The following is a 26,989-nucleotide window of genomic DNA, read 5'->3' as shown; positions in this document are numbered from 1 at the left end:
CACAGTGGTCAAGCCAGAATTTTTCCTTGAAATTCCAACTGTTTGAGGTTGAAGTTGAGGTTTGTTTTATTTATATGCCACCCTATTCCCAAAAGGGACTCAGGGCGGCGAACAACTCAAGCGGGAAAGGGAACACACAAATACAAGACAAGCATTTAAGATAGCCAACAACCACACCTGTCGAGAGGGGAAGGGAGCTCATCAACCCCAGGCCCAGGACTCCTGAGTTAGGCTGGACTGAATGTGATAATGGCTGTCCCAATAACAATTCTCACTTGTACATAACACAGTTAGGAGCTGTGGTGGCACAGTGGTTAGAATGCAGTAGTATTGCAGGGTATTTCTGCTGACTGCTGTCTGCCTGCAATGTGACAATTTGTCAGATCAAATCTCACCAGGCTCAAGGTTGACTCAGCCTTCCATCCTTCCGAGGTGGGTAAAATGAGGACCCAAAATTGTTGGGGACAATATGCTGACTCTAAACTGCTTAGAGAGGCCTGTAAAGCACTGTGAAGCAGCATATATGTCTAAGTGCTATTGCTGTTGTGTTTCTGAAAACCACTTGGGTACAAAAGGACACTCACCTACAAGATAGACTGTATGGATCATTGTGTACATGGCTGTGGAGAGGAATCTTATTTGTTTGTGCACCCCTTTTCTTCACCAGATGGCCTGTGAATACCTTTCATGGGAGGTTCTCGAGCGATGGATTGTGAGTAAGTTACCATCACTTTAATTTTAAGTTCCAGCTTGGATCCTAAGCCTAGAAGAGAGATAGGCAACTTTTAAGGCACTTTCATCATTGTTAGAAAGCAATAGTAGGGAAGTCATTTGGTGGGGCATACCAATCACAAACTGCTTCTACACTGGGAGTGCAGCCAGTAACAACACATTGAAAGCACTCTGCTCTCAACTTTCCTCTGGCTTTTTCCTTCCATTGTAGTTGTTGGGTAAGAACAGGATGCAGAAATATAGAGGAACAAGCCCATGTGAAAATCTGTACAGATACAGCAAGAGGAACTGTGGAAAGTTATCAAATTTCTTTCAACAGAACAAAAGGGAATTAACGGACAGAGAAGTCAGAGAGAGAGGAAATAGGATGGAGGGGGAGAAACAGGATGGGACAGAAAAAAGAGCACAAACAAGGCAGGAGTCAAGACTAACTTCTCCCTTCTTATTGTACTTGTTGAACAAATTGTTATTACAGTTGCTGTTATTACTGCTTATAATTCTGCCTATAATTCTGACTGGATTTAGTACAAGGATGAATGTTCATTCTCCAAGTTTGTGGGTTGGTTTCTGAACATTTCATTACCAAGTTAGGTAACATCTTCAGCAGAGTTTAGGGCCATGATGGCGAACTTATGGCAAGCCATTTCTGAGGCCATCCGAGGGGTTGCCCTATCAGCTCCAGTGCGCATGCGTGCACTGGGTAGCTGATTTTCAGCCTTGATTTTTGGCCGTTTTTCTCCTTCAGGAGGCTTCCCTGAAGCCTCTGGCAGGTGAAAAACCACCCAATGTGCAAACCGGAAGTTTGGGAACAGACTTTAGGGAAGGGCCTCCAGGGAGGTGGGGGAGGCCACTTTCGTCCTCCCCAGGCTCCTAGAAAACCTCTGGAACCTGGGGAGGGCAAAAAATGTATCTACTGGACCCACTGGAAGTCAGAAAACAGGCCTCGGGGAGGGGGAGGCAGGGAGGCTGTTTTCCCCCTCCCAGGCTCCGAGAAAGCCATGAGCATATGCACGTGGCAGTGGGGGAGGGTTCACATGTGCATGCGCAGGGGGCACAGCATGGGGGGCATTAAATTATGGGGGTGAAAAAGGTTGGCCATCACTGGTTTAGGGGATATTAGTATCAGTGTTCTTCTGCTTATAAGGACTATAGTTGTCCGTGTGTCAAGTGAGGGTCTTATGGGTCAGGTCTGAGTCATCAGTGACAGTATTGTGATAGTACTCTTAGTATTTTTACCTTTTATTTTAGTTTTAGGATTTAATACTTTTGATTATTGGATCCTCCTCAAGTAACTAAGATATTTAATGGTACCACTGTATTGTATGCACTGTCCCAAGTATTGCCACTTTTTGTAACAGATGAGTTGAAAAGTTTCCATTCTTCTTTTGTCCAAGTGCCTTATTATTATTCTTCCCTGTTTTTTCTGTTTCTATAAATAAGGAATAGAATTGAAATCCTTCCTTTCTCCAAACTCAGCTCAGGGTTCTGAAAGTCCATTCCTCATCCAAGATTTTTAAGAGCAGAACACTTCCAAAACTGAGCGTTGTTAGGAAGAGGTAAAATTTCCCTCCTGACAAGAATCGTTTCTGCACTTTTTAGCCAATTTTTACATGCAGGATCCCTCTTCCCTCACTTCCTATGAAAATAGGAAAAAATATTCCTCCATTATCTTAGCCAGGGTAGATTTGCTTGTCTAGCATCGGATTTGGCAAAACTATGCTCCATGCATTTCCACCTGCCTCAGCCTCACTTCAAAGAAGATGTAAAGATTTGCTGCTCTTTGTGAGGCTTTGGCTTAACTTGCCCTATTCATTCTGCTCCCAGCAATTTTTGGACCCTGCTGGCAATTTTTCATAACACCAAAGGGTTGTATTTCCTTTCTCTCCTCCCCCCTGCCCCCCCCCACCTCAGTAACTTTTTTCCCCTCCCTGCAGTGGGATTCTTGCTCTGCCACAGTTGCCTAGGCTCTACTCAGAATTGCCTGGAACTTTGGCGGATGGCTCTTCGTGGCTCACTCTACATCACGCTGATACGAGATGAAGTGCTTTATATTCACAAGGTGACGGAAGAGGCCTTCAGTGGCATTAAGGGGTAAGTAATGTGCTGAAGCGTGTAAGAGCTTGTGTGATAATGATCCTGTGCTGGTTAGACTAGGCTAATACTCACTTCATCCATTGGGACACTGCATGAGAGAACAGATGCCAAGGATATCAGAGAAATTGGTAATTTCAGATTTTTTTAAAAAAAATACTTGAGATATTCTCTTTTCCATCTCTTTTATACCATCGGTCCTCCTAGGCTAAAGGTAAAGGTAAAGGTTCCCCTTGCACATATGTGCTAGTTGTTCCCAACTCTAGGGGGCAGTGCTCATCTTTGTTTCAAAGCCACTGTCTGAAGATGTCCCCGTGGTCATGTGGCTGGCATGACTAAATGCGGAAGGCGCCCGGAACACTGTTACCTTCCCACCAAAGTGATTCCTATTTTTCTACTTGCATTTTTACAGGCATTCGAACTACTAGATTGGCAGAAGCTGGGACAAGTAATGGGAGCTCACTCAGTTAGGCAGGACTAGGGATTTGAACTGCCGAATTGCCAACCTTTCTGATCGAAAAGCCCAGCATCTTAGCCATTGAGCCACCATGTCCCTCCCCTCCTAGGCTAACCGTAATCTAATCTGATGTGTTCCAGTATTGTTGGGAATGCAGATCATTGAATTTCCAACCAGCATGGCCCAAGTTGAAGGATGTCAGATGGGTTAGACTGACCTTAGTTTCCTGGATCTGTCTGAATTAGTCTGCTTGCAGAATTATTATCAAATTGCATGTAAAAGTATATAGTTTCCAAATTACTGGAATTTAGTTTCCATTCTAGAAATGTGCAGTAATCAGATCCAAGTGGACAAAGGTGCTTTGGCTCTTCTATGGACACCAGTGGTGGGTTTCAAAATTTTTTGGAACCTACTCTGTGGGTGTGGTCTCCTTTGTGGGAGTGGCTTGCCAGCCTTGTGTTTTCTTTCCCTCCCTCTCTCTCTCCCTCCCTCTCTCTCTTTCCTTCCTTTTGTCTCTCTGTCCCTTTCTTCTTTTTTTCTTTCATCTCTCACTCTTTTTCTTTCTTTTTTCTTTTTTTATTTATTTATTTCTTCCTTTCTTTCTCTTTCTCTCTTTCTCTCTGTGTCAGACTGTGTGTGTGTGTGTGTGTGTGTGTGTGTGTGTGTGTGTTTGGAACCTCTTGTGTAGGTGTGGCCTGCTTTCCGGGTCTACTAGTGGAACCTCTTTTAACTGGTTCGGTAGATTTGACGAACCGGTTCTACCGAACTGGTGCGAACTGGTAGGAACCCACCTCTGATGGACACCCTTCCTGTATCTTAAAGGAGCTCCTGACAAGTACAATGAGGGTTCCCATTCTCAATTGTTCAGATTACCATTTTAAATACAGCACCATGTTCCAGCTACTACATTTTAAGAAAGATTCAAATAAACCCAAGATCCAAAGAAGGCAGTGAGAATGCTCAGGTGACTGGAAATGAACTCTTCCAAGGAGAGGTTGAGAGAAGAACCTTCAGGAGGAAAAAAAAAACCCTGCTGGGATAGAGATATCTATGATCCACTTTTCAGCTGTTTGAAGACGTGTCAGGCAGTGCAGAGGACATGGCATATTAAGATACACTTGCATAGAGAAGTAGATTCTTAGGAAGTTTCTTTTAACTTTCAACAGAGTTTGAATTAGATTCCTAGCAGGGAGTTATACTCAAGGATCTCACTTACCTTTGAACTTTTGAATTTTATGACTTGACCAGTATTAATAAATGATTAGGAATACCTCTCCAAGGATTCAGTTTGCGGCTTCCTACGTCTTCCTTTCAAAATCCTGATACCAGGGACTAAACCAGTGACGTGCAGTGAGGATTTCAACTCTGCTCTTGTCTGCCATGATGAAAATGTAAAAATATAAAAGGAAAAAGGCAAGAGCGGCTGAGGTCAGGCTGGGTTAGCTGTTGCCAGAGTCCCCAATGGATGACTCTGCTTAACTGTTTAAAAAAGCCTCTAAAAAAACGCCCTCTATAGGAGGAGGCAAGAGAACCACGCGCCTCATATACATAAGGAATTTTTCAGCTTTTAACCCTTCCTTAACTCTGCTTGAGTGATCATAAAGTCAGACTAAATGAGGCACGTGGTTCTCCTGCCTCCTCCTGTAGAGGGCACTTTTTAAAAAAGTTAAGCACTAAGAAGAGTCATCTACTGTGACTCTGGCAGCAACTACCTCAGCCTTTTTCCTTTTACATTTTTTTTCTTTTCATGATGACAGTAGTGAGGCTCTGACTCCCCTGCCTCTCCTGACTGCACGTCACTGGACTAAACTAAACTTCTTCTATAAGTAAAACTCTTCTTGCTGGACTTCTGCTTCACTGAACAGTGGCTTTATTTAGAGCAGAGAATCATGAATCATCCCCCTTCAACGCCCATGAGCAAATTCAAAGGAGTCATTAACGTGGAGGCTTATATTCACAAAGCAGGAACAAGTTCAGGATTTGTTCCTGGGTCCTCTGGGTTTGCCCAAGCCAAGAAGCAGCAAAGCCCACAGCTGGATTTGAAGGAGGGATAATCCCATAGGTTTAGCTGTCTTTCAAAATCACCCACCAATCACAGCAGCACTGTGACTGAGGTATGGTTTCTTGCTGGCTGATGACTCCTGATGTGGCACCCAGCATGTTGACAATTTCTGTAGAAGTCAAGTTCTGTGTTAGAAAATTTCAGTGTTTCTCTTCATTAGTTTGGATTTCTAACCTTTAAAAAGAGAAAAGCCTTTTGTGGCATGGTAAAAGAAAAGATAAAGCGGTGGTGATAAAAGTAAGCTTAAATCAAAAAGTGTGAAGTAAGTTGCATACCTTTGGGGTTCACAAGGAGTTCTGTTATTGGAGAAGAATGTTATCAGTATGTAACTTTTCAGAAAAAAAACTGTCAGTTGAAAGTATGAAGCCAAGCAAAACCAGAATAATACCTGGACACAAATCAAGCAGACTTAGTGGAAAAAAAAACTTGAGATTTTTCCATTCAAAGGAAGTTGAACTGAAGGGGAAAAAATTTACTACTTTGATATATGACCATCCTTGTAAAATTGCTGCTCATCAAATTGTATACAGATTCACCCGGGGGGGGGGGGGGGGAATTTCCACACAATTGTTTGGCAATTGTCAGTACGGTTGACAATTCTGGCAATTTGGTTATCGCTATATTGGACATCTAGTGTCAAACAGTAAGAATTGTCTCTCTATTAAATGACACCATTTCCCATCAAACTACTGAGCTCTGCTGGCTGGAGAATTCTGGGAGTTGAAGTCCACAAGTCTTAAAGTTGCCAAGTTTGGGAACCACTGAACTAAACGAAAAACTAAGCAGTAGACCATTTGCTCATCAGACCAATGAAGTGACAGATAATAGGGCAAAGGATGCTATGTTAGAAATGTTCTTGAAACCAAAATAAATGAAAATTTACTTTCATGTAAAGAAGTGATAAAGATGTGTAAAGCTGAGGGGCTTTTTGAAGATTTGGGTAACTGTATGAATACAAATCATTTAAAGTGGACTAATTGCATCATGAGATGCACTGATGGAGCACATTCTACATCACAATGTCATAGAAACTTCTTTTAATATGCCAGAATCTCATAGTTGGATTAGATGTAGGCAAGGTCTTGCTTTGGAAGAGTTGAGTCCAACAATTCAGGAAGTTTTACAAACTATTACGTGAATTGAACCAAAAATAGACCTATAAAGATTGTGTGACGAGATGGCTGACAAATACATTTTTTCACTGTTTTACGGTGAGTCAAGATGTTTGACACCCATTTTCAAATGGAGAAATGAACTTTTAACTATGAAAAGACATAGTTATCTACAGTATATCAACTGTGATTTCAGTATTTATTTAGTATACTTTTGACAAACTAAAGATTCTTATGATCTCATTGCAAAGTGACAATTTCCTTGAACCTGTTGACAAATAAAAATAATGAATTGGAAAGTTAAACTGGAGAAGAGTAAAACAGAAAGACTCAAATTTAGACATGTTTCTTGCTTTGAAACTATTAAAAGCGGTAACATAGAGAATAGTAAATATGATTTATATTTAATTCATCTTTATTTGACATACACTTTCAGAACAAATTCTCATGTGCAATGAATCAAAATATAACTGGATATTACTATTCCTGATAAGGATTTCTTTAAAAATAATTCCTAATAATTTCTCTTCCTGAATTACTAATCAGTGTGAATTACTAATCAATTACTAATACAAAGAATTAAGTGAGACAGCTATAATCATTGATTCAATTTGCAACATCTTGTTTTTGAGAGTCAGAATTTTTCCATTTTGCTCCTATGAAAACCATACATCAATCCAAAATAAATGCGGAAGGAATAATGCAAGCAGTTGTCTCAAATAATAATAATCACTAAATTTGAAAAAGCACATAAAATTAAGTAAGGATATCCTTCTCATGAAAAAATATTCCTTTAAATTAGTTTCTTTATTGGAAATGAAAGGTTTTTTTTTAACATTTCAGTATCTATCATACTTTTATGTAATATAGGGATTAAATTTTAATGTTTAAAAGTCAGTGATACAATTATTACTTGACCAACTGTAGTCCCAGTGAAATAATTAGTTTTTAAGGGGACATACAAATGCAAGTATATTATGAAGGATTGCAATTCACGTTTTGAGAAACTCTGGCTTTGGGAAAAGAAAGCAATGGATGAGTTGTGGTGGAATGTAGTCTGGATTCCTGGAAGGAAAGGCTGCTTTCAAGAGGGCAAAGAGGCAGTGGAGCTTAGAAAGTTTGGTTGGCAGAAAGAGGGTTAAAACAGCTCCACTCTAGTGTTTCCCAGAATATATCTATAGTTTTGTAAATAGTTACTTTAGTCTGGCAAGATTCTGTCTAAAGGTAAAGAACAATAAAGGAAACTGTACCTGTTCTTGGGGCCTGACAAATGTGCTTTCTCTCTCTTTACAGCTATGGGAAACGTATCACTGATATTAAAGATTGTAAAGAACATGCTCTACAACAAAGGTAGGAATGTCCAGGCCCTCTCTGACTCTGGGATACACTCTGCTGTTTATTATATCCATTGCTTTGCTTTATTTGCTTCAGTGTTTGTTTTCTTTTCAGTCTCATCAGTCTTCAACTTTCCCTTCTGCCTGCCACCCCCCTCCCCGACCCATTTAACCAGAGTTTTCATGATACTTCTTTCTTCATATTACCTTGCAAACATCTTGGCCCTCTTATCTTGTACGTTGGACATTCTCTTCTGGGTTGCAGTCCTAACTATGACATGGAGTGAGCTTATTAATCCCTTTGAGGCTTATAGTTTATGCTAACTTGTGTTTTGCTTTAGCAGTGCTTGTTCACAAGTTACCTTGAGCCAGACCGTAAAGTGTGTGTGTGTGTGTGTGTGTGTGTGGTCTCTAACAATGCTTTGAGCTTTAAGTACATAGTGTTTATATGCAGTATCTTGAATAGCGGGAAGTGAGCTTCCTATAATCTTCTCGGCTGTCCTTGCCACTCTCTGTATGGACCTTCTATCTGAGGCACTGCTGTCACCAAACCAAACAGTGATGCAGTTTGTTAAAATGCTCTCAGTTGTGCCTCAGTTGTAAAAAAATGGCAAGGACAGAACGAGCAAAATGTGCTGTCCTCATCTGACGCAGGAAATACATGCTTCACTAAGTGTGAAGAGACCAATTCAGTTTGTTAGTTATCCTGGATTGCTGTATGATCCCAGCCAATAGCATGAATAGATCATGGTTAGAATTATGTTTGAAACCTCACATGCTGATAATGGTAGATAAGTAGCAACCTGTCCTGCTTCGTTCCTCCATCTGTTGTGCATCACAACTAGCAACTTGGCTATCCCATCCTATCATGAGAGGGGAAGAAGTCAGGCTCAGGAGAAGCACGCCTCTGTGTGTGAGATGTGATGGAATAGCTGTGGGAAAAGATGGTTGTCTTGGAACCCAAGGGGATCCTTTTGACCATGGAGAGGAACAGTTTTCTGGCCTAGATAGGTCTTTTGTCTTATTCAGTGGACTTCTAATGAACTATAACAATCCCAAAGGCAAGGATGGAATGAGCTGCCACAGAGTCCCTGCTGCTACTTCTCTCACTTTGACTGTAGATTTAAATGACATTATCCAGTTGGTAGCTCTGCAGCGTTACCTAGTTCTGCAGCCTTTTCTCCATTGTAACTGCAGATGCTCCTGCCAGTACTTTGTATAGAGGTACTGATTAAATACTGCCTTGATTGTCAAAAGATAAAGGGAGGTTGCATTTTTATTTTAATCGGTGAGCGTTGAGATAATTTTACTGCAATAGAGAGAAATCTGCAGGCCTTTAGTCATCATGGTTAGGCGTTGAGAATTGTAGCTCAGCAGTCTTTGGAAAGTAACAGTTCTGGTATGTAGGAAGATTCAAGATTCAAGTTCTGAACGAATGGGCAGACTTTTTAGTGTGTACAAAGCATGTCAGCAGAAAATTAAACATTCAAGTCAAGCTTGCCTTCTGATGTTTTTATGGGACACGTCCATGTTACTTTCTCAGCAAGAATACAGCTTGGTGGGCTCCCATCCATGTAACTATGAGATTCAACCTTCTTAGCTTTATGAGATCAGTCAGCATTGGCCAGATGCTACCACCTAGCTGGGCCATAGATAACTAACACATATCTGTAGCTCAGGTGTAGAATGAGAGTGATTAGAAACTAGAAACCTGTGACTACCGCAAACCCCTGGACCAAATCTTCAGCTTCGCAAGCAATCACCCCACTCCACACAAAAGAATCTGTCCAGATCCTATCCAGACATTTCAGCACCACAACCCTAAGAAAAGCAGAAAAGAAATGGCTGCTTCTCTCGTAATGGCTTCCCAAAAACTTCATCTTCTGACACAAAACACAAACCACACCACACCACACAGCACTGGCCCTCAACCAACCCACAAATCCCACCACCACCACAAATTCACCTCCCAATGACCCTGACCTGATGTGATGTCCTTATCACAAGACCCATCACAAGACTCACTGATGACTCACAGCTGACTCATCACAAGATCCTCACTTGACACACCCTCACCTGAAACCCTTATAAAGAGAGGAACACTGGCATCCCCTAAACTTGCTGAAGATGTTACCGAGCCTGGTAACGAAAAGTTCAGAAACCAACCCACAAATTCAAAGAACGAACCCCCACCCCCTAACACAAATTTACTTACCTTGATCTAAAAAGGCGTGGCATGACAAAACCGCGCTCCACTAAAGCGCGCCCGATTAAACCGCGTCGCTGACGTCATCAGCAGGGCGACAACAGCGACCGTGGAGAAAAAAGGGCGCTTTAAATAGCGCTTTGAAAGCAAGCCGATTCACGTTAAGGTAAGGGTTAGGTTTAGGGTTAGGTTTAGGGTTAGGTTTAGGGTTAGGTTTAGGGTTAGGTTAAGGGTTAGGGTTAGGGTTAGGTTAAGCGTTAGGGTTAGGTTTAGGGTTAGGTTAAGGGTTAGGTTAAGGGTTAGGGTTAGGGTTAGGTTTAGGGGGTTAGGTTTAGGTTTAGGGGTTAATTTTAGCTTTAGCGTTCGCAGCATGCTTTTTTCGTCGCGCTGTGATGACATCAGCTACGCTGTTTCGTCGAGCGCGCTTTAGTCGAACGCGGTTTTGTGGTGGAACCCTAAAAAGGAATAGGAGGAAATTCCTGTTTTGGCTGACCCAGTATTACAATCTTTTCTTTATGCTGCTTGCTATGGCCAACAAAAAAAAAAAAATGTTTTCTCATGTTGATGACATGCAGGGAGGGCACTGGGAGAGGCGGGATTCTTTTCATATGAATACTTTGGCTGGTTTCTTGACAGCGGACAATTTCATCGAGGCCGGCGTAATTACTTGAGGAATGCTGTGCGGGAGATGGAGACTATTCTGGCCAATGAACCTGGACTGCTGGGCCCCAAGGTAAGTTGGTCAGGGAGATATAGAGGTGGGCAAGAACTAAGAGCTGTGAAAGTGCAAGCAGATTTATTTATGCTGTGTGTGAGAGCAGTTAGAGTTGGGCCAATGCAGGAACAAGAGAGATTTGTGCACGTAAAATGCACACAGGCCTCTCTATATGTGAGAAGGATGAGCAAGTACGAATTACAACCATTTGCTTAGTGGATGTTCAACATTACAACAGCCCTGCAAAAAAAAAAAAGAACACTGGTCCATCACAGCATCTTATGGCCGCATGATCAGAATTCAGATGCTTGACAATTGGCATGTATTTACATCAATTGTAGTGTCCTGGGATCAAAGGATTGCTGTTTGCAACCTTCCCAGCCAGCTTCTGGCAAAAAATCAATGGGGAAAGCTTAACAATCAAACAATTCACTTTACCATTGCAGTGATTCTCTTGACAAGCGTGGCAAAGAAATTCATAAAAATCAAGTGCGGTTGTGGTCGTAAGTTGAGGACTATCGGTATTCATATACCTACATTGGCTTACTGGTTCTTGATTTGAAGTGCCCCGGTCTCTGTCTCTACTAATGGCTTGTGTTTTGTCAGTAGCTGATGCTCAGTTAACAGGGCCTCAGCGGAATAGAAACAAGTTTTAAAAAGAGAAGGCTTTTGTGCTGTCAGTGCCTGATGTTGTACACAGTGTTAACAAGCAAATGAAAATAATAATATTCACCTCGGTATCCTGGTTGGATTAATGATGAAATATTTGGTCAGCCTAAAGGCATTTTTCCCATTTGTGTGCTAGATTATACTTACCCATGGCAAGCTTTTCTAAACTCATTCTGCATGAATCCTGGGTAAAATAATTGAAGTGATTTAAAGAGTGGGAAAGAGCTGGAAGAGATTTCTACCCTTGCCTGTCTGCTTTTTGTCTTTTTCTGTATTGCCCCACTTCACTGTTTTTCTCCAGTTAACCCTTTTTGTAACCATCCTAGCAAACAGCTGTTCTAAGAATTATAGGAATTGATATGAACCCTGAAAAGGCACCAGGCTGGAGAACTGCTCCAGAGTACCTGTAACACAGGTGGTACCCAAGATAACTACCAAGGAACACACACACACACACACACACACACACACACACACACACACCACACACACTCTTATCTGATAAAGGAACATTGAGCTGACCTTGGGAAGCTATGAGAGAGCCATTAAAGAGGAAAGCAAGGAGCAAATCATTAAGGGACACCTTAAAGGAAGAATTACATAGCCCTAGGATAGAAAGAAATGTGAGAAATTCAAAATCATCATCTTTTTTTAGTATAAATGCAAAACAATGCCATGTTGATTTTGTTTAGTGTAAGATTCTTCAAAATGTTGATAACCTTTCAAGATTCTGTTATTCTACCTCAATATTTCTTAAAGTGTAGTCCCAGAACTCCTCCCTTTGTAGGGGTCTACAAAACCAAAATTATTGGCCAGTTTAGGTTGAAAAACCATAAAATATAGAAGTCCAATCAAGCCATCGTGTAAAGAAGTAGTGGCAGCAAATGCATAATTTTTAGTTTCAGATATAATAAATATTGATAAATGTGAACCATACATACAAAAACTCCTTTGAGATCCTTCTTGATTTTTAAATTTGGGAAGAGATTCTGAGGGAAAAAAGATTTTAAAACACTGTTCTACCTTACTACAATAATGAGCATTGCTGGAAACTGTGGCCTTCCATTTCTATCTTACAAATATTTCTTCATTCTTTCCCTTATTTCCTCTTCTGTCTCATCTACTTGCTTCCCTCCTCCCTCCTCCCTTCATCACTTTAGTCATGAAAGAAATCTTTGACACATGGAGAAAACATGAACCAGAACTAAATGTGGCTCTTTATACTAATTCCAGCAATTTTAATAATCGGTCTGCCGATTTCAGGTTCTTCACTTCTTTAAAGTTCTTTTTCACGCTTTAAATCACTCCATTATTTTGATCCAGAATTCACAATAGAACAGAGATTTGTGGAAGCTATTTGTAGTATTGAGATATGTTCGCCTGTCTACTCTAAAATCTTTGGAGAAAATGAACATAATTTTCATAAACTGGAAATTCTACTTAGAATGAATGCTCAACTCTCTTTTGTCTGATGCTCCTCCCTCCCTTTCAATATCAATAGGCAATTTATGTCTTCATGGCTCTGTCGTTCTGCCGGGATGAGGTTGCCTGGCTGTGCAGACACAGTGAGCACAAAGGCAAGAACCAAGAGGAATTCACTGACAGGTATTGATCAGGTTGGGGAAGTGTCATCCAAGGATTTTAGACCTGAGGTAAACTCTAAAGCATGGGTGTCAAACTCATCGTGTCACTTTGCCATCACATGACACAGTGTGACATTTTCCCCCTTTGTGGAGCTGGGATGGGCGTGGCCTGTGCATGATGCACCTGGCCTGCAGGCTGCCAGTTTGACTCCCCTCCTCTAAAGCTTTCAAAGTTAATGAACCTATCTGGTTCACTATAGCTGCCAAAATGTCCTTTTCCACACCACTGTTAGAAATGCAAGCTCTAAATCTTCCAAAGGGATGGGAGAAGACCACTTGAAAAATCATTCTTTCTTCTCTTCAGGGGATAAATGTTCCCATTTCATTTTGGAGTGTATTCCTGTCGTGCTAAATTATGGTTTGACCAATTGGCCATAAGGCCTGATCTACACCTAAAAGCTTAAGTCATTAGACAACTGGCCAAAGAGCCGATGTAGCTTAACATGATGGCTAAACTTGTGATTATGAGGCCTGATACTTCTGCCCACTAGATTTGCAACCCAAACTCATAGAACTGAATAAACTCAATCTTCTTTTTCTCAGCATTGTTCTTACCCGCTACAACTTGCAAACTGCACTAATGGGAAGCGGAAAGCAAAGAGAGTGATGAGGAATTAGTCTCTCCAATCCATAAAGGAAGGGTAGGAGAGGCAAATTCAGATGTCCATTCGTCTTGAGATGGAGGGGAAATGAAATGAATCTGCTCACAATTTTGGCAGGTTTTTTTGTTGCAGGGTAATCTTGCTGCAGACTGAGATAACAATTTACCTCTGGCAGGGCATTACAACAGATGAAAGCTCTTTAGGAAGTAGAATAGGACTTAGGACAAAATAGTCCTCAAGTAGAAACAAGCCAGGAGTTAGCATAGCTGTGACAGGAGAGTTTTGAGACAGGAGAGCCTTGTTTTCAGATGCATGCATGGCTCCCCTCACAGGTACGCGTAGGATCATTTTACTGGTCTGCCCTCACAGGTATGCATAAGGTCATTTATAGTTCTGATGTGTCTACTCATGCTTAATTGTTCAGAGTTCATTGGCTAATCTTGGGAAGTAAATGCTCCACTTCAGGGTCGATTTGCATACTGGAGCAGTTTTTGTACCATACTGTAAACATCACTGCAAAAATATAGATAGCAGATTTATTTATTTTTATTTTTTATTTTTTATTTTTATTAATATTTGTAGGCCGCCCTTTTCCCTGAGGGGACTCAGGGCGGCTCACATAAAATCAGGGAGGGGGAATACAAACATTGACATAGAGACATATAATAAAATAGCAAGCAACATACATTCATCATTCAGGAGGGGCGCCTATCCTTGTCCCCAGGCCTGACGGGCTAGCCAGTTCTTAAGGGCTGTGCGGAAGGCCTGGACGGTGGAGAGGGTACGAATCTCCACGGGGAGCTCGTTCCAAAGGGTCGGGGCTACTACTGAGAAGGCCCTCCTCCTTGTAGTTGCCAGCCGGCACTGGCTGGCCGATGGAATACGGAGGAGGCCTAATCTATGAGATCTTATTGGTCGCAGGGAGGTAATTGGCAGAAGGCGGTCTCTCAAGTATTCAGATGAACTGAATTAAATAATTGGAAGATTTATTCTATTGAAAGTTATCTTTTAACTCTTGGATTGTAATGCAATTTTCATTCCCTCGCATCTCAACTAATTTCCAGGTTTAAAGTAAATTAAGACGTGTGCAAACCAAACGCAAATCCAGCTTTTGCATGTAGAAAAGATACACAAACTCAGCGTACAAAGAAGACAAGATCAGGCACAGAGAGGCAGCATCTGCATAGGAATATTTGCTGTTGGGGAATAGTTTGGTCTGTCCCCACTTTATGTATTCCTTGGCTCCCAGCTTGTGTGTCTGTTTGTTAAGTTGTTCACATCTGGAGACAGCATGGAAAAGGTTAGGAGAACTGAATATTGTACTGTAGATTTTTTTTTCAAGAGAGTGGATTTTTGTCACAAGGGTCTGAATAGTTTGGCAGATCTTTTTGTTGTGTGTTTGTGTGGGGAGCTGGTAGTGGCAAAAAAAAAAATCAGCTTTGTAGCAGCAAAAAGAATCTTGGGCAGGATTGCTATGCTTCTTCCAAAATCCTATTTATTTTCCTCACAGCTGCTTGGCTGAGCTGCTGTTTCTGATGGAAAAACTACGCAACTTGCTTAAACAGTACCAAAACGTCATTCAACGGTACCACGTACAATATTTGTCACGCTTTGATGCCCAGGTGCTTGGTAACGTCATACAGGTATGGAAACAGCATAGAACTGAGGTCAGTGGCATGGTGTACGGGGGACTGGAGCAGGACCCAGTGAATAGACTCCATCCTAAAGAGATAGAAAAGATTGGGTGGGAAAAAGTGAGAACATGAAAGAATTCTAAGTATTAAATTAAGTATTAAAGTCACCGACTGACTGACTTTGGGCCAGTTACTCACTCTCAGCCCAGTCCAGTTCATAAGTTATTGTTGTGGGGAACATAGGAGGAAGAATTGATTATCAAATATGGTTGCTGCCGAGTTCTTTATAAAAATAATAAAGGTGGTATATAAACAAACAGTTAAGGCCTGAGGTTAGAAAGCAGAAGACCATGAATTCTAGGTTTGTCTTGGGCACAAAGCCAATTGAGTGACTTTGGGCCAGTCGCTTTCTTTCAGACCTAGGAAAGAGGCCATGGCAAACCCCAAAAAACGGAGGGGATTTGTCCAGGAAATTTATGAGAATCAATTACGATTGAATGGAAGAAAGAAAAAGTATCTGGATGCTGGCAAAAATCTTTATCTGCTGTCAGAGTGGATGAATTAGATGAAATCAGTCCTATTTTTTTCAATAGAAGGGAAGCTGCTTCACAAGTCACAAATTAGAAAAGGGAGTCAGTAAAGCCCTTTAAAATGATTTCCTTGCCTTGAAGCATCTGTTATACTTATATTGATGGTTGCTTCTCTTTCTGAAGACATTTCAGGCGAGATGCAGCATTAAATCGGACAGCACAATTCCTTTAAATAATTGCATGCGGTAAAGTTCAGTGTAAACAAACCACCAAATAACAAATCGTTGTCTTCACTCTAAGCCCTTTTCTTTCATGCAGGACCTGACTGTGTGCCCTGAAGAGGAATCAGTGATTATGTCAGCTTTTGTCAACACACTCACATCCCTGACTGTCAAACAGGGTAATTATGCTGTCAGCTAGAAGTTTCTGAGTCTCTTTTCCCTGCCCTCAGTGCAGAAGGTTCATACTTCAAGAGGCCTATACAAAGGTCCCTCTATAAGAGTAATTTAAACATGGTGCCAGAAAAAGGTTTGGGATTTTATAATAGGTACATACTACAGATGCTGTGTTTTTGCTTTGTGTGCACATTAGCTCACCAGGGTGGGGGAACTATGGCCCTTTTACGAACTGTGGACTTCAACTCCCAGAATTCTTGAGCCAGCATTCTGGGAGTTGAAGTCAACCAGTCATAAAGGGGCTGTAGTTCCTCACCTCTGCCTCAGACATTGAAAGAAACTTGGTTCAGATTTTCTGTAGTTTTTTAAAAAAAAAATGGACTATACTTTCTTACATGTGGGATTGATTGGATGCTAGTAGGACTATACCAGAGCTACAGATATATATTACCTCCAGAAATGAAGTCCTTATGTAGTCTGTAAACTCTTGCGGAGAGAGCTGTGCGCAGCAAATAGTTCTTTCAGCAGCAAAGCCCTCATTCTACTTGACCTTGAATTTTTTTTCTCCATCCTTAAACAGCAGAAATAAATCCCCGAGGCTGTTTGAGTAAGTGTTGTCTTTTTTCATGCTTGTCTTTTGCAGTTGATGTCAAGGAGAAATTTGAATTCAAGGGACTGCGATTGGATTGGTTCAGACTACAGGTAAACAACTCTCCAATCGCCTTTCCTCCCTTTTCTTCCCCTTTCTCCTGTAATCACTCCTAGGATGTTTGGAATATTTTATGCCCTGTTAGGATTTTGTATTGCCTGTAGTTCCATCTATTCATTGGGAGTGAGTAACGGAGAGCTAGGTTGCACTTTGTGCTTGTCACACACAGAATTCTGCAAGCAGAGAAGGAGAACTGACTGGGTAGTCCCTCTTGTATTTATTTTTTCAAAGCGTACATTTCAAAATGTAACTTTTCCCAGAATTCGCCTAGGGGATAAGCAGGGGAAAAATTGCTGCTAAAGAAAGGGAAATGATAGACAAGAAGAAAAAGAGTCTCCTCCTTCCCGTTGCTCTGCTCCTTAACCCTTTCTATCCACTGGCGGACAGAGGGGAGGGGCTTACAGAAGTATACATACAGGACACTTTGAGCTGACGCAGTGTAAATTGCAGGCATTCAAATGCAGTTTACACTAAAGGAGCTTTAAAACATTTTGCTCATATTGTTGCTGGCTTGAGAAAGCATTTGAAAGAGCCATGGTGGCACAGTGGTTGGAATGCATATTGCAAGCTTGCTCACTGCTCACTGCCAGCAGTTTGATCCTGACAAGCTAGAGATTGATTCAGCCTTTCATCCTTCTGAGGTCAGTAAAATGAGGACCTAGATTGTTGGGGGCAGTATGCTGACTCTGTAAACTGTTTAGAGAGGGCTGTAAAACATGAGAAATGGTATATAAATCTAAGTGTTATTGCTATCTGTAGAGCAAATTTGAAATTACTAGCCTATCAGCTCCTGGAGGGTTTCACATAGTCTCCCTTTTAGTTAGTTGTGTCATTTTCAGTTGTCTGTCAAGAATCTGGGCATGCCAGTGAAGAAAAGTTCTTTTTCTAGCACTATCAACATTTCCATTGGTAAACACTTTTTACCAATGGAAAAATAGCAGCCCTAGAGACCAAGGCATTGGTTATGTATAAACACCGCCCATAGGATTCTTCCAAATTAAATAAAATAATAAATAAGAAAGAATGCCAAATGTTGAAAGATCTCAGCATTCTTGTGGGATTTTTCTAGATGAGAGTGAGAATTGACAATTTGTTAGGCATTTTAAAAGATGGGGAAAGAGTTGCCTGCAACTTAAAAAGATTGGAAGCCCTGATCTAGCATAAGGTATCAGCTTGTTCTCCATTGGTTAGTTATTATGTTTATTGGTAAATTGTATGCATATGAGTGAGCTATTCTAGACTAATTGTCCTCAGTTAGTAGTATATTGTTTTTTCACTATCATCATCATGAGTGTTTTTTTTTCTTTTTCTATATTGGTCATCCAAACTCACAATTTGCAAAGTAATGGCTATATAAATCAATATAATAAATAAAGGGATGTTAAAATGGGTTGTCTGATACCTGAAAAGGTTAGAAGATCCTGACCAAACCTAAGGACAACAGTTGTGTTGATTTTTCAATCCTGTGTTTGCTGCCCAGATTCATAATTTGTGAGATGGGCAGATAGGTAGGTATAGATATAGATAATAAATGAAATAGAGATTTTCTACCATCTGTTTTTCTTTCAAAATATTACATTGCCCTATAAAGCTACATTACATAATCAAGATTATCAGATAATGGGCATATGCATGTAAGTTGCCCCACCATTCTACAATGTATATCTATTATGTCTATTCTGAGAACGTAAAGGTTAGGGCCTTAACAATGGGTTCTTTCTTCCATCAGGCATACACCAGTGTCACTAAGGCCCCATTGCAACTGCGGGAGAATCATGATCTTGCCAAGGTGATGAACCTCATTGTCTTTCATACTAAGATGCTAGACTCTGTGGAAGAACTCATAGTGGAGACATCCGATCTCTCCTTCTTTGGGTATGTATGTAGGACAGCAGAAGACAATGCTGACTGTACAAGAGATTTGGGGCATGCAGATTGCAATGGCAGAGTAGATCCAGTGGGTTTAATATTTCAAGTTCAGTGTTGTCTGATTTAGTCTTGAAAGTTTATTTTGAGAAAGTTAGAGTTTTGAAAAGGAAGGCTGGGGCAGAATTTCCACAGAGGCATAATCTTTTAAGTAGAAATGAGATGCCAATTCACAGCAACATTCTGATGGAAGTGCAAATTCTCACCCACCCATTGGTTCAAGGTGATGAGCAGGTCATATCTTATTGTACATGTATGTGTGTGTGTGTGCACCTTCCAGTCAATGTTGACTTCTGGCTACTGCCTGGACTGGTCTTTGCAGTTTTCCTGGCAACATTTTGGAAGGGGTTTGGCTTTGTCTCCTTCTACAACTGAGTGAGAGGGATTGGCCCAAGGTCATCCAGCTGGCTAAGGTGAGCTGCCTAAGGTGAGATTAGAACTCACAGCCTCCTGGTTTCTAGCCTAATGCTTTAACCATTGCATCAAACTAGCTCTTTTACGCAAAGCTCCTTAAAACTGATTGTATACAGATAAATTGCTTGGGAACCTTAAAAAACAAGGCTTTATATTCTTGCTGGACAACCACTGAGTCTGGCCTAGGTTTGTAATCAGAGGAATCATGAACAAAACTACCAATGAGAGGATTTTGTTTGTAGCAGCAGCCCATCTACGCAGCACTTTTCTTCAGGAATGATCTCCATACCGGATTCATTTTTAAGCCTTTGACACTCTTCAATTCTTTAACAGTTAAGCAGGGGTAGGGTGTGTGTTTTTGTTTTAGGTGTTATTCGTGACCTGTTATTATACTTTTGTTTTTATGCCAAACTACATGAATGCTTTGTAGGAGAGAAGTGGATAAACATTTCTTAAATAAAAAGTCAGGAAAGTACCATCTGTTGCTAATTGCCTTGAAGGACATTTTATTCAAATTACTCTTTAAAAAAACACCAAACAAACCCATTAAATAAAAATACAAGAAACAGTGCTTTCTGCAGACCATATCATTGGGAGCATGGTCTTTTTTAGTAATTGTACACAGTATTCATCATAAGATTCATTAGAAGAATGAATGGAAAAGGAACATGTGCCTTGAGGTTGCTTGCTTCCACTTGTGTGAGTTTCTTCAGTTTCTATCTCTTTGACAGTTTCCACGTGCGCCATTTGGAGAAGTTATTTGCCGCCTCCTTAGAGGAACCATCCATGTTGCGTTACGTCATTATCTTCCCACTTCTGTGCGCTGATTTCAGTAATACGATCCATCCAATGTGCCCTGAGGAGGTGTGTATGTTTTTGACTCATGAGGAAAAGAAAGACAAACAGCTGGATTGAAAGGTTCTTACCAGCCTATATAAGCTTGCTTTTTCTGCCATTTCTTATAATTTCTATCGGCCTGTCTGGTTTTAAAAAGTAATGTTCTGTACATATTGTATGTTCGATTTCATAAGTACAAAAAAAGTTTTGATCTTGTCTACAATGCATACACAAACCATAAAGTTCCAGATATTTTATCTTAACTATATATATGATTTAAGAAGCTATGCAAATGGCAGTCCTTTGAAGAGTATGTAGTATGGAGAAGTAAGATAGCAGAGGTGGTTAACCATTTTAACTACTTCTTCTTATTGTTGTTGTTGTTGCTGGTGGTGGTGGTGGTCCTGTATTTATTACAGTAAGCATTAAATTCTTACGAATAGGCAAGATATGAAGGGCTTGATAAACACATAATTTTTAACTTTTGGAGATGAGTATATAATTTAAGATATGAACCTTATCATATGCACTAGGAATCAAGCCCTACTGAGGATCATGAAGCCTATTTTTTAATGAACAAATGCTATTTTCACTTACCCAAGGAGCTGATCACAATCGTAATAGACAAGCCATGTAGTGAACTGAAGTGATTTTTGCTTTCTATTCCAGTATCCACATCTGCGCACCTGTGCCTTGGCCATATGCAACAACTTCCTGGAAGAGATTGCAAAGCAGACTTCAACCTGCATCCTGGATGCTTGTGCTGAACAGTGTAATTTGAACGAGCAAGTGAGTAACCCAACTCCATATGGGATGCTGAGGACCAGACACCAGAGGCAAACCATGTACAAAGACTTCAAGAAGGCATAATAATTTGCAAGATGAAAATAATCCATCTGAGAAAGATGGAATTTTGGAATAATATGATAGATTATATAAATTCTGATCTTTTGAACGTAATGTTAAAGCATGTGTTTTTTGTAACACGCTAGACATCATGTGCACTTCTCTGGTCACTTCCTGGTAGAACTGAGAAACAGAAATTATGAATGGGCTGGATAGGCAAATGAATGGCGCTATGAAGGGCATGGGCTAAATTCTTAGTATAAAACAAACAGAGTTGGACACTCCAATAAAGAAGAATAGTTGTAGCTCAAGGTTGAAATGAGGGGTCCTGGTGCTCTCTGAGCTTGGTTGTTTTCTTGTGGACAAACCAGGTAACATCAGCAGTACTAGTAATCATCAGTGATATTACCTAGTTAGTTTAGTAAATAAAATGTCTGCAAGAAAACAACCAAGCTTTGAGAGCACCAAGGACCCCTCATACATTTGATTGACAAAAGCATTTGGATTCTCCTTTTGGTCCAACTAAGCCTTAGATGTCAGCCTGGATTTACCTGAAGATTGATTCACCATGTTGCTGGTTACACCGAAGCATTTTGGGGGGATGATTAATGGGACAAAGCAAATGATGAATACTTAGGGGATAACCAAAGCTTCACATAGTTGACAGATAGTCATGGTTGCCTTGATTTTATTAATTGCTTTTCTACGCTGGTAGAAGAAAAGCTTCTTCTTGAAGGTGATTTCCTAGACCACCACAGCCAATCACTCCATATGCCCTAACCCTTTATCTTTATCTTATCTCGCAGCTCTTACCCAAGCATTGTGCACCCACCATCAGCAAGGCCCGAACCAAAAGGGTTCAGAAAAAAACTTCCAAAAAGTTAGAACCAGAAAGGGATAAACCTGGAGCAGAAAGTATTCGGAAGGACCGCAGTCTGGTCACAAAGTAAGATCTTAACAGTCAAATCGTTTATATTTCTTAAACTGATTAACTTTTAGATAACTTTGAATCTGATGGTTCTGTTATAAGAGACCATATAGTGGTAGATACCCTGAGATGTTAATTTACTCCTGAATATATCCTAATATATAACTCTGAATTAATATTATCATAATAAATATAACTAATATAAACCTCAATATATCCTGAAACATTTTTCATGATGATGAAATAAAGATGATCTAGTGTTTTCAAGAAGATTGCATGTTCTACTTCAGAACTAAGTTTGTTCTCTATTTTGTTTGTAAGTATGTGTAATCAGAACCAAAGTAGGTATGATGAAGGAGATGTACCATATTTTTTAGAGTATAAGACGCACCTTTTTTCCTCAAAATCTGGGTGCTTTTTATACCTCGAATACAGCATTTTTTGCCTCCCGAAGCCCCACCCCTGTTACCAAACTCGCCATGCATAGCCTTATGGAGGCTTTCAGAGAACTCCTGGGGGCTGGGGAGGGCAGAAATAAGCAAAAAATGGGCCGTTTTTTGCCCCCCAGCCCGCAACAGCACTCTATAAGCCTCCATAAGGCTATGCATGCAATTTTTTTTGACAAAAAACAGGCCTGTTTTCGTGAAAAATGGGCCGTTTTTTGCTCTTTTTGCCTCCCCCCAGAGCACTCTGCAAGCCCCCCAAGGCTATTCATGTCTTTTATTTGAAAAAAAAAATGGGCCCGTTTTTTGCAAAAAACTGGCTGTTTTTTCGGAGGTCTGCAGAATGCTGCAGAGAGCCCCCCCCTTTATTGGAAAGCTCTTTAACTGATGAAATTACATTGATCAAGTGCTGTGCCAGCAGAAACAAAGTCTTAAGGTTTGTCTCCCTACTATCTACTGTATTTCTCTCTCTTTCTATTTCTCTCTCTATATCCCTCTACCTACACACTCTCTCTCCCTACCTACCTACTGTATTTCTCTCTCTCTCTCTCTATTTCTCTCTCTAGCCCTTTCTCTACTACCTACATACCTATCTAACTATTCTACCTACCTACCTACCTACCGTATTTCCCTTTCTTTCTCTCCCTTTCTATCCCTCTATCTAACTACCTACTTTTTAAAAAAACTGCTTTTTGAAAACCTTGGTGCGTCTTATACTCCGGTGCATCTTATACTTCGAAAAATATGGTACTTCTTCATGGGAAGGGAGGTGGCTATATATTTTTATGCTTTGAAGGGTGAGATATGAGACATTTTATAATGTACAGGAGAGATTGGATATGCCTTTCCTAATGGAATGGAACTATAATTGGTGCTGCAAATAATCGTGAATCAGGGTCTGAGGATTCCAGCTTCATTGGTACAAAAGAGCACAAGGAATACAAAAAGCAGCACAGATGGAAAGGAGCGTACAGTAGAGATATCAACATCCAAGATACAGAAAAGATATTTCCTATTTACAAGAACTCCTAATACTATAAGATGAGGGTAGATCAGCATTCCAGTTATTTATCAAGTCAGAAGGCTAAAAGAATTAATGGAATAACTAAAGAAATAAAGCAGGAAACAGAAGAAGCGTTAGCCTAGGTCAGTGATGGCAAACCTTTTCGGCACCGAGTGCCCAAACCGGAATGAGCGTGCATGCACATGCATGTGCGCATGCCGGAGCACCAGAAACCCAAAGACCAGCTGGCCAGTGCTCGCTTGCCTGGTTTTTGGCAGTTTTCAGGCCGTTTTCCAGGCAAAAAACGCCCCTGAAAACGGCCTGTTTTTCGGCCATTTTTCAAGCCGTTTTCAGGCCATTTTCCAACGCTCTGACGCCCACGAAGACCAGCTGGCCAGTGTGCATGTGCACACAGGAAACCAGAAGAACAGCTGGCGATGGCATGCGTGCCCACAGAGAGGGCTCTGCATGCCACCTCTGGCACGCGTGTCATAGGTTCGTCATCACGGAGCTAGGTTATAACCAAGTCTGAACAGTGACACAATGCCTATCAGATTGGAAGAGATCAATCAACATCGGTACCCTAACCCCAACAAACACCCCTCCCCACCCCAGCTTAAAAAAAAAGAAAAAGAGACTTCACAGAGCAGACTATCACACCTTGCTTTTAATTTCACACGCTAGCAAAAATAATGCTTAGGATCTCCCAGAGCCAATTACAGCTCTACATGCCAGATGTTCAAGCTGGCTTTAGAAAAAGGCTGAGCAATAAGAATGTTATTGCCAATGCGCACCGGATAATTAAGTAAGCCAAAGAATATATATTTAAAAATTCAGCATCTGCTCCATTGACTATCAAAAGCTTTTGATTGTGTTGATCGCGTTAAGCTGTGCAGTGTGCTTAGAAGACTGGGAAGCCCACACTTCCCCTATGAAACCTATATAAAGATCAGGAAGCCATAGTACAGACAAAACAGATCGGCTCTACATTGGTAAAGCTGTGTGGCAAGGCTGTATATTCTTCCCTTATTTATTAAAGGAAGCTGGACTGGAAAAAGATTAATGCATTTTAAAATTGGAGGAAGATCAATAACTTGCACTTTGCTGATGGCACTTACCCTGATAGCTTAAAGTACAAAGGAACTGCAAGTTCAAGTAATAAAAATAAAGTAATAAATATCTAGATGCACAGTGAAAATGCACATGGGCCAGAAATTAAAGTAAACAATACCAAACTGATGGCAGTGGTAGAATACCAGCCATAGAACTGACAATGAAGACATCAGAGTGGCAGCTAGCTTCAGCCTTTTAGGATCAACCATCCTAAGGGAACAAGCACCCAATAAATACACCACAGATTAGTATTTGTTAGGGGAGCCATGCAGATCTTGGAAAAGATATGCAATCCTGGAAAAGATATTCGGATGCAAGAGGTCTACATGCCTAGAAAGCTCAGAATAGTGCAAGCCACGTAACTCTCTGTGACACTCTGTTCTGACCCCCCCCTTCTCCGTCCAGGAACGAAAGCCAAATAGATGTACAAAAGAATGTTTTAATCAGTCCAAGCTCTTGTTGGCTGCAAGCCCAAATAAACAAAGTTAATAGCTCTGGCAGAAAGTCCTATAACTCACACAACACTGCAAACCCGGCTTCTCTTATCAAGCCACTTATCCAAGTTGGCTTCTCTTGGTTTGTGAATGAGAACAAGAACGAGAACGTTGACTTCTGCAACCAGGGCGTGGCACCAGCAGTCTCTTTTATCAGCAGGAGGGGATCTTGATCAGCATCAGCTGTTCATAATCACCTCCTGTAGTTACTCCATTGTTCTTTACGCCCAGTAGCCCTGCGCCTGCATGCACCCTGATACAACTCCCAAATGCTTTCCTGAACATTCCCTTTGATCCAATGCTCTGCCGCCACCTGGTGGCCAACCAGTCTCTCCTCGCCCTGCTCGGAGTCGACACTCTGTCCAGGGTCCTCCACCTCCTCCAAGGCCGACTCATAAGACCCCTCGCTGTCGGAGTCTGGAGGCAGCTCCAACGGCTCCTGCCGGGCCACAACAGACTCTATAGATGTGAAAGCTGGATTTCGAAGAAGTAGGAGAGAAAGAATACCAGGCACTTTGGAACTTTGCCGTTGGAGAAGACTCCTGAGAGTAGCATGGACAACCAAGAAAACCAAAGAATGGATCATTGAACAAATCAACTCAGAGTTCGAAGGGTCCTACTTATGATACACTTTGAAAGACCTAGCTCTCTTGAGAAAGGCCTATGGCTAGGAAAAGTAGAAGGGAAGGGAGGTAGAGGATGACCAGTGGCAAATTGGATAAAGTCACTTACATTGGCTATGAGTGTATGTTGCAAGACTTGAAAGACTCGGTTAGAAATAAGACCATCATAAATCAAATCTGTGTGGCTGCTAGGGGTTACCACTGACTTGATGGCATGTAATCAATCAATCAGTCAGTCAGTCAATCAATCAATACTGTACAAGGGAAAAGAAACTTTTCTTTCTAAAATATAAAAGCAACAAAATTAACAGAGGGAAAAAATATAACAATTACTTATGTGGCACTTTTTGATAACACCTTAAAACAACGGCACCTTTTTGTGGGTTGCATAGCTGTCCTCTGCAGCTGCAGCAGTGGTGGGATTCAGCCAGTTCGCACCTATTCGGGAGAACCGGTTCTTAACTTTCTAAGTGGTTCAGAGAACTGGTTGTTGGAAGAAATCTCCTTTTGTTTTTTTCCACTTTACAGGGCTAATCCTGTAAGGAAGGCAGGAAGGAAACATTCTGGTGTTGTTTCTAGCCTAATCTTTATTGCCCTGCTTACAGAAACTGCCTCTCCGGTTAACCCTTATTACATTGTAACAGCTAAGGCGAAGCGCCCATCGACCTGAGTGACCTTGAGTTGGCCACGTCCACCCAGTCATGACCACCAAGCCATGCCTACCCAGATGGTCATTAGGGCAGAGAACTGGTTGTTAAATTATTTGAATCCCACCACTGAGCTTCAGGGACCATAATCTCAGTCCAATGCAAGTCACATTTGCAGCTTATGAATTGTTGATATGCTACAGGTGAGCCTGCACAGGTTCTGAAGTACTTTTTTTTCCACTTTGAACCTGAAACTGCACACAGATATTCTGTTTATATCTGCCAGCTACCCAGGATAGATAGTATGATTAAAAATACATAAAATATCTTGTGAAAGCATCTAGGAACAGGCTTAGTGGAAGAAGAAATAATTTTTCTCGAGATCTTACTAATATTCCCAAAGTGTATTGGACTCAAAGTGGTATTTTCTAGACTTGGGTTAACTCAAGCTTTCTCCAGATCTTTACTTTTTTTTCTCTGCCCATCCCTGGGGTCTAGGATTGTTCACCTCACACCCTTTGCCACTCCTTGTTCACCCCCAGGGTTTGGCCACCAGTCATTAACCCCTACTATTTGTCCTCTGTTGAAACAGCCCTAGCTGTTCGCCCTGGGCAATGGGTCCCAGCCTCTTTCGTCCCAAACTCTTCGTCACGGAACCCTGGGGGCGAATAAGGGGCGGCGAAGGGTACGAGGCAGTGGTGGGTTTCAAAAATTGTTCGAACCTACTCTGTGGGTTTGGCCTCCTTTGTGGGAGTGGCTTGCTGCCCATATGACCGATGGGAGTGGCTTGCTGCCCATGTGACCGGATATGAAGATGCCGACAA

At 41.2% G+C, this 26,989-nt stretch overlaps 1 protein-coding gene across 1 annotated transcript in view; it reads left to right on the top strand.

The window, feature by feature from the left end:
- Window positions 1-26,989, top strand: part of NCKAP1L (NCK associated protein 1 like) — a 103,015-nt gene that overhangs the window by 23,717 nt on the left and 52,309 nt on the right. Inside the window, exons 8-19 of the mRNA XM_032211886.1 lie at window positions 668-716; window positions 2,667-2,823; window positions 7,748-7,804; window positions 10,631-10,727; window positions 12,880-12,983; window positions 15,134-15,266; window positions 16,106-16,187; window positions 16,826-16,884; window positions 18,621-18,766; window positions 19,963-20,095; window positions 20,738-20,857; window positions 21,721-21,860. Of these exons, the coding sequence (XP_032067777.1) occupies window positions 668-716; window positions 2,667-2,823; window positions 7,748-7,804; window positions 10,631-10,727; window positions 12,880-12,983; window positions 15,134-15,266; window positions 16,106-16,187; window positions 16,826-16,884; window positions 18,621-18,766; window positions 19,963-20,095; window positions 20,738-20,857; window positions 21,721-21,860 (1,277 nt within the window). The remainder of the gene's footprint in view (window positions 1-667; window positions 717-2,666; window positions 2,824-7,747; window positions 7,805-10,630; window positions 10,728-12,879; window positions 12,984-15,133; window positions 15,267-16,105; window positions 16,188-16,825; window positions 16,885-18,620; window positions 18,767-19,962; window positions 20,096-20,737; window positions 20,858-21,720; window positions 21,861-26,989) is intronic.

Source organism: Thamnophis elegans, chromosome 2, assembly GCF_009769535.1.
Source record: "Thamnophis elegans isolate rThaEle1 chromosome 2, rThaEle1.pri, whole genome shotgun sequence".
NCBI classification, from domain to species: Eukaryota; Metazoa; Chordata; class Lepidosauria; order Squamata; family Colubridae; genus Thamnophis; species Thamnophis elegans.
The sequence above is the reverse complement of the archived record's forward strand: the minus strand, read 5'-3'. Positions and strand labels throughout refer to the sequence as shown.